This window comes from Microcebus murinus, chromosome 21, assembly GCF_040939455.1.
Source record: "Microcebus murinus isolate Inina chromosome 21, M.murinus_Inina_mat1.0, whole genome shotgun sequence".
Classification (NCBI taxonomy): Eukaryota; Metazoa; Chordata; class Mammalia; order Primates; family Cheirogaleidae; genus Microcebus; species Microcebus murinus.
This window is the reverse complement of record NC_134124.1, coordinates 8247587-8267573: the sequence shown is the minus strand read 5'-3', so window position 1 is coordinate 8267573 and position 19987 is coordinate 8247587. Positions and strand designations below refer to the sequence as shown.

General features: G+C 39.4%; 1 protein-coding gene across 1 annotated transcript in view; it reads left to right on the top strand.

Annotated features, from left to right (window-relative positions):
* Positions 1 to 10372: 10372 nt before the first annotated feature.
* The window catches only part of PFDN1 (prefoldin subunit 1), a 54061-nt gene continuing 44446 nt past the window's right edge, over positions 10373 to 19987 (top strand). The window contains exons 1-2 of the mRNA XM_012749012.2: positions 10373 to 10473; positions 13264 to 13430. Of these exons, the coding sequence (XP_012604466.1) occupies positions 10441 to 10473; positions 13264 to 13430 (200 nt within the window). The 5' untranslated portion in view covers positions 10373 to 10440. The remainder of the gene's footprint in view (positions 10474 to 13263; positions 13431 to 19987) is intronic.

The following is a 19987-nucleotide window of genomic DNA, read 5'->3' as shown; positions in this document are numbered from 1 at the left end:
TTTCTTTCTAGGATTTCTAATTTTCTCTTTGCTATAAATGCCTGAAGTGTTTACATTAAAATGCCGTTAAAGTGCCAAGTCCTGAAGTCATTTTTCCTTCTCCCTTCCAGGAAAACATTTTCATTAATATTTTCTTCTAGAGTTGCTGCTTGTAAGCCTGGCGAGCTTCTAAAAAGTGCACATTCTCTGGGTCCCAACAGAAAGCCACTGAGTCCACCCCCTCCCTGCCACAGGAGGGGCCCAGATGTCAGTGCATTTAAAGCTCTTCTGGTAATTTTGATGGTGAGGCATGTTTGGAAGTATCACTTTCGAGTAGCAATTCTTAACTTTTTGACGGTTATGGGCCCCTTTGAGATACTGAGGAGATTATGTTAATTCTGATCCAGAAAAACACCTGGCAGATATAACGTTTAGCATACATGCCAATGTATACCTGGCATTCTAATCGAGTGTATCTGTGGAGTTCCCAGAATTCCCAATGGATAGGCCAAGCCCAAAGGAGCACCAAGTTCATCCCGCCTCTAGGAAGCAGAATCCTGGATATATATACCTGGATATATATACCTTTGTGCTCAGGGATTGAGACCCTTTTCAAGATCCACGTGTTTGAGTGCAATCAAGGGTAAGTAGCTACAAAAAAGAGTCTCATATTCCCAAGACAAATGGAGACTTCTGATTCCAAATTTTTCTCCTGTTTGAGACTGAGTAGTCTTGATGGAATTCACCTAAGAGAGGCCACGGGGTAGAATAGAAGGAACTCTGGCAGAGAACTTGAGACTCCTGGGTTCTAGTCTTAGCCTGGAGACCAATTTACTATGATGTTGGCAAATCTCTTCTCCTTTGTGAGCCTCGTGTTCCTCAACTATAAAGTGAAGGGGTAGACTAGCAGAACTCAAAGGTCCCTTCCAGCTCTTTGGGTCTAAGATTATTTTCTGGAAATTTTATATAGGACTCTAAACGTCAGATGGTGGAACACAGTGGAGATATGTGTAAACATGTGGACTAACACGGTCCCTTGGAAGATTTGCCCCCTGATTCTATGTGGTCTTCTGCCCTCCGATTCTGATGTTCCAGAATAAGTATTCCTGCTAGAGACCTTTCAATCACTGTAGTTAGAAAGACAAAGACTTATGAGGTCATGGAGGCTACTCACCCACAGCCAGCCAAGCTTTGCCATCTCCTAAACCCACATGGAGGCATTTGACCTTACCAAAGAGGACAAAAGGAAGTGGTAATTTACACCTCCCCTCAACAGTGGCTGATGTAATACAATTTGTCTTTAATGAAACAGAGAGAGTCCTTAGTGTTTCTGAGCTAGAAAAGCAAACCAAGATTACGTCTTGGGATTTTTAGCCCCTTAGGACGGGACCCTCTGTGTCCAATGATCCAAGGACTCCATTGCAAAGCAGGGCCATTTCCTTGAGGTCTCTGACCACTGCTATCTGGGGAAGGATAAGGGATCACCATCATGAAGTTCATGTACCCATTGAAATGGAATCGACCTGTTCCTTAGGAGAGTAGGTCAAAAAAGTTGAAATTTTGGCAGCTAAGATGTAGTGAACATCTATTTTTTTCCCTTTGTGACATCCAGTACCTCTTCCTTTGATAGGTTACTTTACTCTTTTGGAAAGAAGACATCTTTCTATCACCCTCAGTCTATGTTCTTTTTGGATGAGGGTGATACTTCTAACCTTCCAGGAATGGCTATATGACTTGCAACAGGCCACTTAGAGCATTCTATGCTTCTGGCAGTCGCGATTGTTTCAGAGATGGGCGTGTGACCTGAACTAGGCCAGGGAAATTCAATTGTGGGACATTTTCTGAAACCATAAAGGAAAGATACAGTAGTATCTCTTCCCACTGTGGAGGCTACACTGGTCAATTATAGGCCTGGAGTTGCTTGCGGCTACATTATGAGAGTTAATAACAAGGAGACAATCTGGGGCTTTCAATTTTAAGTGAATGTCCTTGCTGACTCAGTGCTACATTCACTCATACTCTTCTTTTTTTTTTTTTTTTTTTTTGAGACAGAGTCTCACTTTGTTGCCTAGGCTAGAGTGAGTGCCATGGCATCAGCCTAGCTCACAGCAACCTCAATCTCCTGGGCTCAAGCAATCCTCCTGCCTCAGCCTCCCGAGTAGCTGGGACTACAGGCATGTGCCACCATGCCCGGCTAATTTTTTCTATATATATTAGTTGGCCAATTAATTTCTTTCTGTTTAGAGTAGAGACGGGGTCTTGCTCTTGCTCAGGTTGGTTTCGAACTCCTGACCTCGAGTAATCCGCCCCCCTCGGCCTCCCAGAGTGCTAGGATTACAGGCATGAGCCACCACGCCTGGCCTCTCATACTCTTCTAATTTATAAAAGGAACAATATTAACTTTTTGACCATCTCACATTTTTAAAACATTTGTTTAAAAACTTTTGAAGCTGCTTTAGCTGGTCACCCTAGGGAAGAGTCTTAATCACCTTGTCCTAGGTATGGCTATAAGTGTGGGAAAACATTCCTCTGCTCCAGTGTTTTTTGATGCCTATTTATAAATGCAAGGAATTTTGTCCAGATTTCAACTCAACCCCATTGTACTCTTCTTCCTGTTCTAAAAGACCATGAACTTTTTCAGCTTGGTGAGCTGGACTGATAGAGGCATGGATTCTCCACCAGGCTTTTGGTTCCCCTAATTTTATCCCTTTGCTATTCTTGGGCAGAGTCTCCGCTGTTGGCTCTCACCTCTGGCAGGCCCCACACCCTCACTTTCTCTGGTGAGCAGAGGGATAAATAACCCAGCCTTTGTATGCTCTGTTACTCAGCTTCATCTATTGCGCAGATTTAAATCACCAGAATTGATTGAAAATGTTCACTTTCTTTGGACTTTGCATAAACAGATTGAATCAGATGTGGCAGGGTGCCTGGGAAAAGCCACCGTCAGTTCCTGCTAATGACAACTCACTTCCTCTCCTTGCAGAGTTTCCTATGACTGTTTCATTTGGTAGGCGCAGTGAAAGACCCTTTCCCTCCCAGTGAGGTCCCAGACCCAAACTTATTTGGTCTGCAGGAATAGCAAGCTCAGAGTTTCTTGGCAAGAGTGTCACTTGGGAAGATTCCCTCCACCACCGGTCCTCATCTGCCACAAACAATGCAAGTTGTTTGTCCAGCCACGACAAACAACTTGCAATGTCCTGAAGGTGCGAGGCTTTCATTTCCTTGGTGCCTTTGCCTCTTCTAGGAATATCCTTTCTCCCTGCTTTGCCAAAATGCTTATTTTTCCCAATAAAACTCCTGGCTTGGGGCCCCTTCCCTGTGCTCCTCCAGGTCCTAGGATTACCTCCTCTCCAGCAGTATTTTCATACTATTTTATAACACTTGTTCATTTATCTGTGACCCCCACTGTACTGTGAATTGCTCTTTAATTTATCTGTAGGTCTGAAATTTTTGGTATACAATCATAGTTAATATTGATTGGGTACAACTATACGCCAGGAACTGTGCATTCATTACCTCATTTATTTCTCATAACAACCTGTGACATCAGTACTATTATTATCTCCATTTTACAGTTGAAGAGATTGAAGCTCAGAGAAGTTAAGCAATATTCCTTGAATATTACAGCTAGTAAATGGTAGAAATGGGATTTGAAACTCCAAAGCCCATACTGTTAACCACTCCGCTAAACTTCCTCTCCAACTGAACGGACCCTTTACGTCTGTCCACCTCACAAAGTTGTGAAGATCAAATGACATGATGAATAGAAAATGGCTTTGTCAGCTGAAAACTTACATCAGAAACTGCTAATTTCCCCTAAATATCTGTCCCGTATTCCCCTTTCATAATAATAGAATTCCTGGTGTTTAACTGGGTTCAAGTTCCCCATAATAATCATAATAATAACTGAATTTCTCAGCCTCTCTGGAAACCAGGAATGGCCACGGCATTCTGTTTGGGCCAGTGCAACTTGAATAGAACCATGCCTACAGCTTCTGGGATGTGCCTTTAAAGGGAAAGGGTGAGCCTGCCCCTTGCCTGTCCCTGTCCTTGGAGCTAGACTATGGACATGGTAGAGATGAGTCATCTTGGATCTTATGGATAAGATAGAAGGAGCCTGAGAACTCTGGCATCATGGGACTCACATACTTGGCCTAGACTGCTCATGCCTGGATGATTGTGGCAGAGAGAAAAAAGCTTCTATCTTGTTTTAGTCATTGCTATTTTGGATCTCTGTTATAGCAGCTGAACCTATTCTAATTTAAATCACCTATTCACAAAGGGAAGGATTATTCTTATTATTCCTATAGAGCAGCCTTAATACCGCTTATAGGCTATATCATAAGAATTAATTTTCACCGGGATGGTCATGCTTGAAGCTCTGACTGGAGGGAGGAGGGGGGCATGGGCAATATACGTAACCTTAACATTTGTACCCCCACAATATGCTGAAATAAAAAAAATGGAAAAAAAATTTTCCCTTCTCAGTAAAAGACATTACCATTCAACTGGTTTGCTCAGGTCAAAAACCTGGGAATCTTTTTTTTTTATAAACAGCTTTATTGAGGTATACTTGACATATACATAATCTGAATATATTAAAGTATACCATTTGATGAGTTCCCACTCAGGAAATCATCTTCACAGTCAAGATAATAAACATATCCATCACCATAAAAGTTACTTCATGCTCCTTTGTAATCCCTTCCTTCTGTCTCTTTCCCAGACCCACCTGCTGTTCCCTCCTATGAGGCAACCACTGATTATTTATCACTTTGGATTTATTTGCTTTTTTAAATTTTTTCTTTTTTAGACCTAGTCCTGAATCCAGATTGTTTGCACTTTTCATAAATGGAATCCTATAATATGTTACTCTTATTTGTCTGGTGTCTTTTGCTCAGCATACTTATTTGGTGGTTAGGGATCAACTTTAATTCCTTTCTTTTTTCCCCACCTGAAATTAAAAAAAATTTTTTTTCTTTCTTTCATTGCCCTTCCCTGTAAACAAATGTCCATTCCTTCATCGAATCCAGTAACCTGGACCTGAATCCATTTACTACTGTCTCCACTGCTATCATCCTTGCCCAGGCCACGATCATCTCTCTTGGACTACTGTGGTAGTCTCCTTCCTAACTGTTCTTCCTGCTTCTACTCTTGCTTGCTCTAGTCCATTCTCCATCTAGAACCCACAATGTTCCTTTTAAGATGGGATCATATCAATCTCCTGCTTGAAATTCAGTGGCTTCCAGTGACACTCAGAACAGCATTCTAAACCCTATTGCAGCTTGCAAGACCTTTCATGGTCCGGCCCCTTGTTCACTTCTCTGACATCATCTTTTATCATTCTTCCCATTCAGCCACACTGGCTTCTTCTTTTTTTGTTCTTCAAATATGCCAGGCCTATTCCCATCTTAAACCCGTTGCTCTTGCTATTCTCTTCATCCGGAATGCTCTTTGCCCAGCTCTTTGCATGGCTGGCTGATTTGTCTTTTTTTAGGTCTCATCTCAAATGTTATGACCTCCCAGGGAATTTCCCAAACCTAAGTGGCTGCCACCCAGTTAATCTCTAACCACGTTGCTGTTTTCTTCTAATGGTACTTATTAATGTCTGAAATTATTTGTTTGCATGTTTATTGTTTGCCTTTCCCCAATGGAACACATGTTCCATGAGGTCAGGAAGTTTGTCTCTTGTTATTGCTATATCTCAAGGGCCTAGAACAGTGCCTAGCAGATATTTAATAAATAATTGTTGACTGAATAAAAACATGTATTGAGTATTGGTAAGCAGACCTGAGGGATAACTAGATCACTTTTGTAGATTATGCAACTATAGATTGATTTAGCCTCAGGAGGAGTACATCCTTGTCCTAGTAAAGATGTGAGTGTGAAGTCTATTTATTTAATCAACACCCTCCATGCAACAAAGTCTGCTTTTTAATAAAAATAATACGGCCGGGCGCGGTGGCTCATGCCTGTAATCCTAGCACTCTGGGAGGCCGAGGCGGGCAGATTGCTCCAGCTCAGGAGTTCGAAACCAGCCTGAGCAAGAGTGAGACCCTGTCTCTACTATAAATAGAAAGAAATTAATTGGCCAACTAATATATAGAGAAAAAATTAGCCAGACATGGTGGCACATGCCTGTAGTCCCAGCTACTGGGAGGCAGAGGCAGGAGGATCGCTTGAGCCCAAGAGTTTGAGGTTGCTGTGAGCTAGGCTGATGCCACAGCACTCACCCTAGCCTGGGCAACAAAGCGAGATTCCGTCTCAAAAAATAAATACATAAATAAATAATAATAATAATAATAGAAGATAGAAGCACTGGGCACAATGGTGTATACCTGTAATCCCAGCTACTTGGAAGGTTGGGGTGGGAGGATTGCTTGAGCCCAGGAATTCAAGGCTGCAGTGAGCTATGATCAAGCCATTGCACTTCAGTCTGGGTGACAGAGTGAGACCCTGTCTCTTAAAAAAAAAAAAAAAAAAGCATGGTTATTTTTTGGGCAAGTGTCCAAGGACTGCATATTCTTCAGAGCCTTCAGACAGTCTTCCTGTCATTCTTAGAAATTCCAGAGTGAGAAAGGAAATAACTTATTTACTTTAAAGGCCCAAATGAAAGGGAGATGTAGAAATGTACTGTAATGACTTCCAGTTCGTAAATGCATATCACATACTGCTAACTTTATGCCGATGTCAAGTTTTATTTTTCCCCAAATTTGCTTTACTCATGTGGTGTCAAGAATTAAAATAAAAGCTGGGCCAGGCACGGTGGCTCATGCCTGTAATCCTAGCACTCTGGGAGGCGAAGGTGTGAGGTCACTTGAGGTCAGAAGTTCGCGAACAGTATGAGCCAGACCCAGTCTCTACCAAAAATAGAAAAAATCAACCAGGCATAGTGGTGCGTGCCTGTAGTCTCAGCTACTAGGGAGACTGAGGCAGGAGGATCGCTTGAGCCCAGGAGTTTTTGAGGTTGCAGTGAGCTATGATGATGAAAAGAGCAGATGGATTTGGGAAATGATCAAATAGAATTTTAAGAATTAAAAATTATAGTTATTGACATAAAGAACCAATGGATGGTTTAAGCAGCAAATTAGACATAGTTGGCCGGGCGCTGTGGCTCACGCCTGTAATCCTAGCTCTTGGGAGGCCGAGGCGGGCGGATTGCTCAAGGTCAGGAGTTCAAAACCAGCCTGAGCAAGAGCGAGACCCCGTCTCTACTATAAACAGAAAGAAATTAATTGGCCAACTGATATATATATAAAAAAAATTAGCCGGGCATAGTGGCGCATGCCTGTAGTCCCAGCTACTCGGGAGGCTGAGGCAGAAGGATCACTCGAGCCCAGGAGTTTGAGGTTGCTGTGAGCTAGGCTGACGCCACGGCACTCACTCTAGCCTGGACAACAAAGTGAGACTCTGTCTCAAAAAAAAAAAAAAAAAAAATTAGACATAGTTGAAAAGAGAATCAGTAAATTAGTGGAGAGGGTTGTAGAAACCTGGGGTTTGGCACAGGAAAATAGAAAGATAGTAAGTGTAAAGTAGAAGATGAGAGATGTGAATGCTTCAACACACTATTTTTTTTTTTTTTTTTTTTTGAGACAGGGTCTCACTCTCTCACCCAGTCTAGAGCCTCAAAATCTTGGGCTCAAAGGATTCTTGTGCCTTGGCTTCTAAGGCATGCATCACCACCCCCAGCTAATTTTCTTGCCTTTTTTTTTTTTTTTTTTTTTTTTTTGTAGAGCCAGGGTCTCACTATGTTGCTCAGACTGGTCTTGAACTTCTGGCCTCAAGTGATCCTCCTGCGTTGGCCTCCCCAAGACTTAGGATTACAAGCAGGAGCCACTGCGCCTGGCCTAAATTGGGTGGTTTAAAACAACACAAATTTATTGTCTCAGGTTTGGAGGCTAAAAGTCCAAAATCAAGGTGTAGCAGGGTCATGCTTCCTCTGAACCCTATAGGGGAAGAACCCTTCTTTGCCTCTTTCAGTCTCTGTTAGCCCCAGATGCTCCTTGGCTGTGGAAACATAACTTGAATCTTCACATGGTTTTCTCCACATACATGTCTCTTCACATAGTCTTCCCTCTGTATCTGTCTCTGGGTCCAAATTTCTCTTTTTTATTATATAAAGACATCAGGCATAATGGATTAGGGTCCATTTTAATGACCTCATTTAACTTGATTACCTTTGTAAAAACCCTGTTTTCAAATAGGGGCACATTCTGAGGTACTGGGGGTTAGGACTTCAAAATATCTTTTTTGCAGGGGGGCACAATTCAACTCATAACACAAAGACTAAGATAATTTACTTCTCAGAGACTCTTACTGAAAGAACCTACTGAAAGATTTCCTTTATCAAGAAGGAAATTAAACTCAGAGGAAGGAATACTATATAAGGAGAAATGATGACCAAAAAATAGAAGGCTCTTGCCTAAGATCATACTGCTTTTAAGCAGTATAGTCAGTACTTGAACTCTGGTTGTCTGACAACTTAGTCCATGCTCTTAATTTTTACAGTCCATACAACTCTGAGTACTGTTTCTATATACAGTAATATTATATACAGGGAAGTATCTGAGGCTTTCTTCGAATTTCAATATTTAGTCAATATTTATTGATCATCTATAAAGAAGTTCTAAGAAGGTCCCTAATAATCTGAAGTCATGGATTAGACCCTTTTTTTTTCCTTTTTCAAATTATGGAGGAGTGATGGTTGTTTTTTTTCCTGAATAATTTATTCACATCCAGTATTTATTTTGTATTCTTTCCCCCTGAGGCACTATGATAGGTGTTCTGGGTATAAGTGGTGGGAGAACCATTATTCCATGGTACTTGATTTCAAGTAGCTTACAGTCTAATAAGAAAATGTTAAAAAAAAGAAAGAAAGAAAGAAAGAAAAGATAGAAAGTGTTATGTACCTTTACAGAGGAGCAGATGTCTTGAGGAGAGTTTAGAGGAGAGATTATCTTTGACACTCATGAAAGGGGATGTGATGCCCATTTGCTGGACTTTGAAAGACAAACAGGACAATGCTAACTATATCAACTTAACTACATCAACTATTTATTGAGCACCTACTGCGTCTTTAGAGCTTTTCATCCTGATCTCATTTATTCCTGACAATAACCCTGTTAGGACAATATTGTCATTCTCATATTAAACATGAGGTGATCGAAGCTCATCAAGAATAAGTGTTCCGGCTGGGCGTGGTGGTTCATGACTGTAATCCTAGCACAAGGTGGGTGGATTGCTCGAGTCAGGAGTTCGAAACCAGCCTGAGCAAGAGTGAGACCCTGTCTCTACTACAAATAGAAAGAAATTAATTGGCCAACTAATATATATAGAAAAAATCAGCCAGGCATGGTGGCGCATGCCTGTAGTCCCAGCTACTTGGGAGGCTGAGGCAGCAGGATTGGTTGAGCCCAGGAGTTTGAGGTTGCTGTGAGCTAGGCTGCCGCCAGGCACTCACTCTAGCCTGGGGAACAGAGTGAGACTCTGTCTCCAAAAAAAAAAAAAAAAAAAAGAATAAGTGTTCCATGTCCTGATCTCCCAAGCCTTTGAATATGTTAGGTTACTCTGCCAAGGAGAGGTGAAGTTAAAAAAAAAAAAAAGAATAAGTGACTTACTCAAAGCCACACAGCTTGTAAGTGGAACCATACCTAGGCTGAAGGTAAACCAAGCCTTGCATCCAGATCTTCCTGGTTCCAAATTCCCTGCCTTTTTACTTCTCTAACATTTCTTAGAGTAGTTAAAACACCCATTTTTCCATTTCCAAAAGTCAATTATTACCTATCCTTCTGGTTCAAATGCCACGTCCTTTTACAGCCCAGATTCTCAAAATGTGGTCCACAGGATACCTGCATCATCAGGTTCCTGAGGAAGTGTACAAAAGTGTAAATTTTCAGGCCCACTCTCAAAGATTCTAAGTAAGAAAGCTTGGGATGAGATCAGGAGAACCTGTTTGTTTGCTATTTTCAAACAAAATTATTTGACCTCTCTTGTGTCTAGGTCTCCGGGGAACATGCAGTAGAATTAAGTTCTTCTTGGGAAAAGCACTACAAACACATTTTCTAATGGTTCTCTCCATACTGGCAAGCCTGAGGTTCGGGACCTATTCTCGCTCACTCCCTAAGGCACAGGACTAGGTAAAGGACTTAATAAGGGTTTGACCTCATCTACATACATCTCAATTTAGCAGCACAAACCAAGCTATTTGTCAAATTACTTAAAAACCACATACGAAACCTGAGCAAGCTAGACCTGATCCGTCACATGGGGAAGACAGACTGAATTTCAAACCCGAATATATAAAAGATGACCTGCAAGAGGAAGGGTAGAGAAGTGGGACGGGGTGTGAACTACGACTCATGCGCAGGCGCAGAAGGAAGGCCGGCGCTCAAACCGAGGCGTGTCCTTCCCCCACCCCTTTCAAGCCTTCTCCCACCGCGCAGGCGCACAGAGTGCAACAAGATGGCGGCCCCCGTGGATCTGGAGTTGAAAAAGGTAAAAGAGGGTCTTGAGCAGGCAGAGGCTTCTCTTTGGAGGTCTAGGGGACTGTGGAAAAGAGTATTGAGTGAGGCTCGAGTCTTGCGGAAAGAGGCTCCAAGGGACGAGGGAATGGCTTCCCAGAGTCCTCAAGCCAGACCAGGCCTCCTTAAGCTGGGGTTGCGGGGCGAGCGGCTCTTGCTGAATAGGAGCCGTTTGCGCTGGGTCGGGTAAGTCTGCGGGCTTGTCCCCTCAATCTGAGCTCCAGAGCCATTTCATTGCTTTTGGAGCCTTCAGGGACTCAGTTTCATAGTAAGAACTGATTCACAGTAAGAACAGAAGCGAGCTTTTCAAACTGAAGCCTCTTCGGACTCCTTGCCTGAGCTGAGGCATCTGTTATTCTGCCTCCTTATTTGCTTTGGAAAACTCAAAAGTCCATCCTTTGTTTTTAGGCTATTTATTCTATCCCACGCCTCGAACGTTCTCCGTATCTACAGTTTAGAAAGTCAGACATCTATTGTTACAGCAGTGTTATTCAAGGGCTTGGGCCCACTGTTCCTCCCTTTTTGGAACGCTTGTCAAAAGAAAGTCCTGTAAAGTTTTCCAAATAAAATTGGTATCAGATGGAATTGAATTTCTCCTTGTTCAAACAGTTGCTTATAAATGTGTTGTTACTCAGAAGGATTTTTCCCACCTGAGAATGATCATGATCCTAACACCACTAATACCCCAAACCGTATGCTTTGGGGGATGGGGTGGAGTGGATTGGAAAGGATCCTAGATTTCATCTAGTTTAAATCTATAATACTTTTCTAGAAAAGGAAACAGGTCTAGAAAAGACTCAGTCAGAGGTTGAGACAGAATCTGATATTATCTGTCTTCACACTTTTTTGGCCACTACTTTAGGTTGTTAAGGTGAGCAACATCTTAAGACCACCTCCAATCAACCTGTTCCTGAGAAACAGGACAGCTGAAATAGTTGTTCCTAATAAATGAAGCTATTTGTTATTAACCCGAGGATAGTATGTGTTTGTGTCTTGTTTTTTGTCATTCTTGTCTTGGAACTTGTAAATTTAGCCCTTACGAGGTGCTTGCTAATGCTGTAATATCTTAGCTTTAACAATCTACTCGCTCCTTAGCAAATTGTACACAGCAATCAAATAATACCTGGAATTTTACATTTCAAAACAAAATTGTGCATTCTAAAAATTTACTTTTTTTCTATTAAAAGTTCAAACTGAGGTCAGGGTTTAGTGAAAGCTAAGGAGTACAACTGTGGAGGGATTTACCTCCCAGTACTGTTTGAATTTGTTGCTAAGAAACAAGTGGACTGGCCGGGCGGGGTGGCTCACGCTTGTAATCCTAGCACTCTGGGAGGCCGAGTTGGGCGCATTGCTCAAGGTAGGAGTTCAAAACCAGCCTGAGTGAGACCCCGTCTCTACTATAAAAATAGAAAGAAATTAATTGGCCAACAAATAAATAAATAAATAAATAAATAAATATTAGCCGGGCATGGTGGCACGTGCCTGTAGTCCCAGCTACTCGGGAGGCTGAGGCAGTAGGATTGCTTGAGCCCAGGAGTTTGAGGTTGCTGTGAGCTAGGCTGACGCCATGGCACTCACTCTAGCCTGGGCAAGAAAGTGAGACTCTGTCTCAAAAAAAAAAAAAAGAAAAAGAAACAAGTGGACAATGAATGCAAACTAAGAAAATGATTACAGACTTGAATTGAATAGTTTTGACAACTAAATGAATTAAATAAAAAAATAAATTTGTTTAAAGGTTTTATCTTCTAATGTCTTAACAAGGTTTTTTTGGGGGGGGGTGGAAACTAGGAAATTTCAGGCACCTCTTCCTCAAAGTAAATCTTTTGAAACCTTACTGGTAGGTGAGAACAAAGTTAGAATAAAAGTTATATAGTAGCCTTTATGTAGTACAGTCACAAATGTTATTAAGGCATAAACTTGACAGCATGTGAAAGTCATTACAGGCACTTCAATAAGAGTATCCAAGAACTGTGTTTATCTTAAGTAAATGTACACAAGGGTCAGATTTGGCCTGGTATTTGTGGATGGAGATCATGATGCATTTCTTCTGCCAGTGCTTTACATCTCTCTCTCTCTTTTTGGTCTTTGTCCAAAAAATACTTGTATTATGAATATTACTGTAGACAGTAGAATGGAACGTTTTCTGAATTAAGATGTCAGAAGAAATGGATTACTTGTCTTTCCACCTAATAGTTGCTCAACCCTGTGCAAGCCACTTTTATCTCTTAACTCATTTAGTTACTTAATTATAGTAAATTGTGGATGATGAAACTCCCATCCCTAACTCATAGGATTATTGAGAGGAGTAAACGAGATATTTATTATTATATCCTTTATTAATGTTCTCATATTAATATTCCCATGTTAATATTTCAAATTCATGCGTGGAAGCGCTTTGAAAACGAGTTGTGTAATACAAATGTAGTGAGTTGTTACTTTTATGGTTCTTGTTTTGAATCTTCTGGGTTTCATCTCTTGACTATTGCATATATTGCGCTTATTACTTCTCGAGTACTTGCTACTTGATATGGTTCTTATTTAATGTGCATTTGTTTTGCTTCTTCAAATTGATTGCATCTTCTGAGGACATAGGAAATTCAGTATTTAGCATCATTTACAATTATATCGACTTATTGATGTTTGCTTTGGTAAATTTCACAACTGTGTCTCTGGTTAGCATGTTTTGTTTTAATATATTTGGATTTGACTTAAATGTTTACTGTAAAATGTTTTACTTACTAAATCATGGACTTGTTTTTATTAGGCCTTCACAGAGCTTCAAGCCAAAGTTATTGACACTCAACAGAAGGTGAAGCTTGCAGACATACAGATTGAACAGCTGAACAGAACGAAAAAGCATGCACATCTTACAGATACAGAGATTATGACTTTGGTAGATGAAACTAACATGTATGAAGGTGTAGGAAGAATGTAAGTAAAATATATCCTTAATGAGGTTATCTTGGTAGTATTATAGAAATAATTTTAAAGATCATCTAGTCAAATACCTTCTTTTTTTAAAAATGAGGAACTGAAACTCATAAATGTTTAATTTTAGACTTTAAGTACATTTCTTAAATACTTCTTTCTTCTCTCTACTTAAGTGTGTGACTTCAATGATAAAAATATGATTTGGGATGCGAGGATGTTTATAATAATTTTGTATTGTATATGAAGATTGGTTTAAATAAGTTTTTTTTTTTTTTTTTTTTTTTTTGAGACAAAGTCTCACTCTGTTGCCCGGGCTAGAGTGAGTGCCATGGCGTCAGCCTAGCTCACAGCAACCTCAAACTCCTGGGCTCAAGCAATCCTACTGCCTCAGCCTCCCGAGTAGCTGGGACTACAGGCATGCACCACCACGCCTGGCTAATTTTTTCTATGTATATTAGTTGGCCAATTAATTTCTTTCTATTTATAGTAGAGACGGGGTCTCACTCTTGCTCAGGCCTGTTTCGAATTCCTGACCTCGAGCAATCCACCTGCCTGGTCCTCCCAGAGTGCTAGGATTACAGGCGTGAGGCTCCGTCTGGAGCCTTCACTTTTTTTCTTTTCTTTTCTTTTTTTTTTTTTGGAGACAGAGTCTCACTTTGTTGCCCAGGCAAGATTGAGTGCCGTGGCGTCAGCCTAGCTCACAGCAACCTCAAACTCCTGGGCTCAAGCAATCCTACTGCCTCAGCCTCCCTAGTAGCTGGGACTACAGGCATGCGCCACCATGCCCAGCTAATTTTTTCTATGTATATTAGTTGGCCTATTAATTTCTTTCTATAGTAGAGACGGGTCCTCACTCTTGCTCAGGTTGGTTTTGAACTCCTGAACACTAAGGATCCACCTGCCTCAGCCTCCCAGAGAGCTAGGATTATAGGCGTGAGCCACTGCGCCGACCTTCGCTTTTTTTCTTTTAAAAAACATTATCCTATGAGAGAGAATAGGTCTGCTTCATATTCTCTAAGCAGAAAAAAAAGAATGGAAAAGCCCTTAAGTACAGGTCACATTCCATTACAGTGAGCTAAAAGGAGAAGACTGATTTTTTTAAGTGGGGGGAGGAAGGTTTCTCTGGAATTTGATCTTTGAATATTACTTAGTAAGTGGATCATTACTTCAAATTTGGAGATCTTTTAGGTAGAATGGAATTTGACCTCAGTTTTGGGATGACTTGTTTTGTGATTGATTTGAAAGAAGCATAACATGTAAAATTTAATAATGGCTTTGGACTGACATCATGAGAAGTAGACTGTGCTCATGACTGACTGTATCTTTCTGGATAATAGAGAGATTATGGTAAACTGTTCATCTGATTTGCTTTCTCAGAATGAATAATATAACAAATTTTATCTCCAAGTTCATATTTTTCATTTTAGCTTGTTTAAGGAGGATGACAATCCCAGTTTCAGAGTTTCTTACTGAGATGCAAAAGAATTGGGATGAGAACAAAGTAGAAACCTTGAGTATGTGTCTATGTAGTATGAAGTACATTGTTGGCATTCACTACAGGGTAATTTTATCCTTAATGTGAATATCCTTAGGTCTTAAAACAGTAATGCTGGCTTTTCTAGCATGCCTATTAACATGTTGTACTTGGATTTCCCATCACTGGACTAGCCTTTGTTTGCAGCAGCTAAAGAATCTCTTTTTCAAAATAGAAAAACTCTTTCACTGTCTTTGGCCTTTAGAGCTACAGTGAAGTTTTTATTTTTAATTAGAATAATTGCATTTATTAAACGTTCTGCAGAAGTGTTAGGAGAGTGGTTTTTTTTTGTTTGTTTTGTTTTTTTAATGTACTGTCCAAAGTGTTAGAGATAGGTTGTATTCTTAAAAGAAATGTGTAGTTCTAAATGTTTAGATAAACTTGGGCTCCTACATGACTTCAAACTTTGGTTTTAAATTTGACTTTTGTGCTTTCTGCATCTCACTGACAGTGTGGGTTTGGCCCTGTATTGTAGGGGCATGTAAGGTGAATAGCGTTTGTTGTTTGGCTAGAGTATTAGTGCCCTGAGAGGAAGAAAGACTTGCTGAGTATTAGTCTGGTCATGAGGATGTTCTCTTTCTTGATGCTAAACCTGAAATATCTATTTCTGAATTTATAGTCCTGAGTAATTTTGGGTATCATTGTGATTCACTTCTTTAATTCTAGTCTTTACCTTAATTTGTCTTTTCTTTTCCTTTTTGAGTATTACTTGGCAATTTTGATTAGAATACAAATTTTCTTCAAATTTTTGTTTTAAAACCACAGATTATAAAATCTCAAACTCTTTGTTTTAGAACCTGCTGTAGATTTTTCCATTGCTGAAATTAAGGCCTCATTATTTGTGCCTGGACTGTTATTAATACAGTAGTGTCTTAACTGTTCTTTTTTCTTGCTTTCATTGTGTCTGTTCAAATCCATTCTTCACACATTACCAGAAGTCCCATCAGTATTTTTCATAAAATCCTTTATTCATCCTCTGTTGTACACAGGACAAAAATCTAAACTCCTTGGCCTAGCATTTTAGGTTTTTCATAATCTCTCTTTTTTTTTTTTTTGAGACAGAGTCTCACTCTGTTGCCCTGGCTACAGTGTCATGGCATCATCCTAGCTTATAGCAACTTCAAAGTCCTGGGCTCAAGCAATCCTCCTGCCTCAGCCTCCCAAGTAGCTAGGACTACAGGCATGGGCCACCATGCCTGGCTAATTTTTTCTATATGTTTTTAGTTGTCCAGTTGATTTCTTTCTATTTATAGTAGAGATGGGGTCTCGCTCTTGCTCAGGCTGGTTTCGAGCTCCTGACCTTGAGCGATCCTCCTGCCTCAGCCTCCCAGTGTGCTGGGATTACAGGCGTGAGCCATCTGTGCGGCCCCATAATCTGCTCTTAATTTACTCTTCTGACCTCAGGTTCCACCACTTACTTTTTCTGGGTTCAGGATAGCATGTACATTTCATCTAATGGAGTTACTTCATTTTACTGGTTAGTGTTATCTGGTGAAAAGAATTTTGAGGTATCATGTAGACTTTAAACATGCTTTAATTGATTAGTGATGTCTGTCACAGGGTGGGGGTAGAATAGTATTAGCACATGTACCAGAAATTGTTATTCTGACCCTTGCCACACAGAATTTCCTCACACCCCCCATATTTTTGTGGCTTTTTGCTTTTGCTCATCTGTGCTTGGCTGGCAATGTCCTCCTTTCCCTTGTGAAATTCTCAACCTTCAAGATAGCTAAAATCTTACTTTGCCTCTGAAGATTTTTTCAGTCCCTGGGACAGACTCATTGACTCTTTCCTTGGTGATATCAGGGTTTTTATTCCTACAACTAGTAGAGCATGTTGAGTTTATAGGTGTGTTTTAAATGAGTCAGTCTCCCCAGCGAGATTGTTAGCTCTGTGACACCATATACATATATTATCTTTGTTTCCTCATTTCTCAGTATAATGTCTGGCACAAAATAGGTGTTAAATGTGTGTTGATTTGAACTTAATCTGATTCTTTCTCTTGCCTAAAATAACAAATAACTGCATTTTCTTTTGGTTCTTTAGAAAAAGCCTATTTAGAAAGTGCCAGAGTCTTAAGAATTAGAGTTCATTATTCTATTTTAATATATGATTCAGTCAAGATAAAATTATAAAAATAACATATTTTGATTAAGATCAGAGGAATTGTTTCTGACCAAAATTATGTCCCTTTATCTGACAAGATTCTTTATTGAATCTATTGAAGAGGTTGACTAATTCTGAATGCCAGCCAGTTGCAGGGATACTTGATCAGAACTGACCATATAGAAAGCTCAAACCTTTAGAATTATGCTGAGAGTAGTGTAATCCTTGGAGAATAAAGGCTGTTCTATGCAGAATAATATCAATATAACTATTTTACCTTCCTCATCTTCACACAGAATGAAAATCAGATTTTTCTTTTTAGGGTATGTATTTAGTTAAATCGTTGCAAGTCCAGATGCCTTTCAGCTCCTAACTGTGGAGAGATTTGGTGGTGTTAATACCTCTTATATGTGGCTATTTTTTGTTTAAAACAAGGAAAGTCAAGCTACAGGGTAAGAGATGATAAATTGCTATATACTGTAAGCTCTGAGTATTCCATGCTCAAAGCTATATTCCATCCAGTCTTTTGGCATGTTGCCAGCACATTTTAGTTCTCTTACTTCATATTCTTTGGAGAGGCTGTTATGTAGCCTGATACTACTACCACCAATTTCTAGTTTTGCTACTTAAGCTGTTTGTGAGCTGACCTCACCATGCTGCTTTGAGAACTATGATGAAAGTTACAACTGTGGAATGATCTGTCTGAATATTTGGAAGTGTTTGTCTTTGCATCTTTCTAGCATACATGGAGGGAATGGACAGATCTCAAATAAATGTTATGTGACATTTCTTGTATTTTTTTTTTTCATGGATAAGAATCATTTTATAATTGCTTTGTGGGAGTTTTCTTTTTACTTTGCATAGTAGAGCATAAGAGTATTTTTAAAATAAGGGTTACTTTAGAAAGTGCACGTGAATGACATTTAACCATGCTAGCTAGTGTTTGAAAGGACTGTCATTAGAATAAGTGTAAAACTTATTTATTAACAATAGGTATGATCCTGACCCTGATTTGATGTCAGATCTATTATTCTAATATGTTTTTTGCTTGATGTTAAATAATATTTCTTCTTTCCAAAGGAGACAAATTAGCTTTTTATTTTTCTAATATAGGAGGAACTTGAGTAGATTAGCCTTTGAGAAGAATGATTAGTGCCTTTAAAAAACTTGAACCTAATTAAAAATAACTTTGTAGCGTATTTAAACTAATTTAGAGGTATGCTACCATTCTGTGGGTATTTTTTTACATTTAAGGAACTAAGAATGAACAATGGTATAAATCTGCCAACTAGATAAGTGTCTAGCAATGCAGAAATTGCTGTTTGGGAGCAGTGTTGCTATTTCTACTTGTTGAAGTAATTTAACGGTTGATCTCTAATGGTTGAAAGATCCAGAAACATAAAAGTTAAGATAAATGTAGTACAGGTAGAAAGTAAAGCAGTAGGTGTATTGCTGACGGTTAACAAATTTTTAAAAATCTAAATAGGTAAGAAATTTTTCAACTAATTGGAATGTAGAAATCTGAACTCTTCATGATAGGTTGGTTGAAAGACCCTTTGTTTAAAATTTATATTGGTTTGGTTTTGATCTTATTTGTTAGTTTGGATATTGACCTGTAGTTTGAATTGTGCCATTTAATAAAGGCAGAATGAAATATTTACAGTTTCTCTAAGTTTAGTTATTTAAATATTAATAGAAAGGGATATGGTCATGCTGCTTCAAGTTTTGCAACCATTTTGTAATTTCATGTAGCTGTAGAATTGGTCTGCCAGTCAATTAGAGGTAATTTTTTTTTTTTTTTTTTTTTGAGACAGAGTCTCACTTTGTTGTCCAGGCTAGAGTGAGTGCCGTGGCGTCAGCCTAGCTCACAGCAACCTCAAACTCCTGGGCTCCAGTGATCCTTCTGCCTCAGCCTCCCAAGTAGCTGGGACTACAGGCATGCGCCACTATGCCCGGCTAATTTTTTATATATATATCAGTTGGCCAATTAATTTCTTTCTATTTATAGTAGAGACGGGGTCTCGCTCTTGCTCAGGCTGGTTTTGAACTCCTGACCTTGAGCAATCCGCCCGCCTTGCCCTCCCAAGAGCTAGGATTACGGGCGTGAGCCACAGCGCCCGGCCTTAGAGGTAATTTTAAAACTGAAGAAATAGTCATACTATATTTTATTCCTTCAGTGGCAAAGTAAGTTTAGGAAATAAAATAAAAATTTTGATGTAGTAAATATTCTTGATACTGTTGATAAATACTGTTGATACTGTAGTAAAAATAGTTTATATTGTTGCTTTCACCAGAATCGAGTTTAGATATTTTATTTAGTGCATACTACAACATGAAAAAAAGTAAAATAATGTGTGAGATTACTTTTAAGAGCCATATTGCAAATGCAAATTTACAAATTCCTTTTATACCCTCTTTAAGATATTAATCTGTATTTTAGAGTAGAGAAAATGAAGCAAAGATAAAATAATTGTCAAAGGTAAGAGGTTTTTTTTAAGATTTTTTTTTTAATTTTTAAATTTTACTTAAAGAGAAGTTCTTGGTGTTCTGCTGCTTTTACTAATAGAATATGACCCACCCTTCTTGTGTTTTTATACAGAGCCATTTAAAGTCATGGCTTTCATTGCCCAGAGTTCTAAGGGAGAAAAACAACAACTTTTCCTGTTGTGCAGGGAAAAATGACTTAAGTTTTGTTGACGTCAAATATGTATATAACCCCAGATGAGCACACTCTTCTCTTCCATAGATGTAGTGCTCTGGGGAGAGGAGATTTTTGAGTAATATTCTTAATTTCCTTAAATTGTCAATGATTTAAAAAACTTGGTGTTCATCATAACTTTGCTGTCTAGAATGACATCACTGTTTTTATGCCAGGGAAGTTAACAAACATTTGCGTAAGAATTACATAGTCATGTTT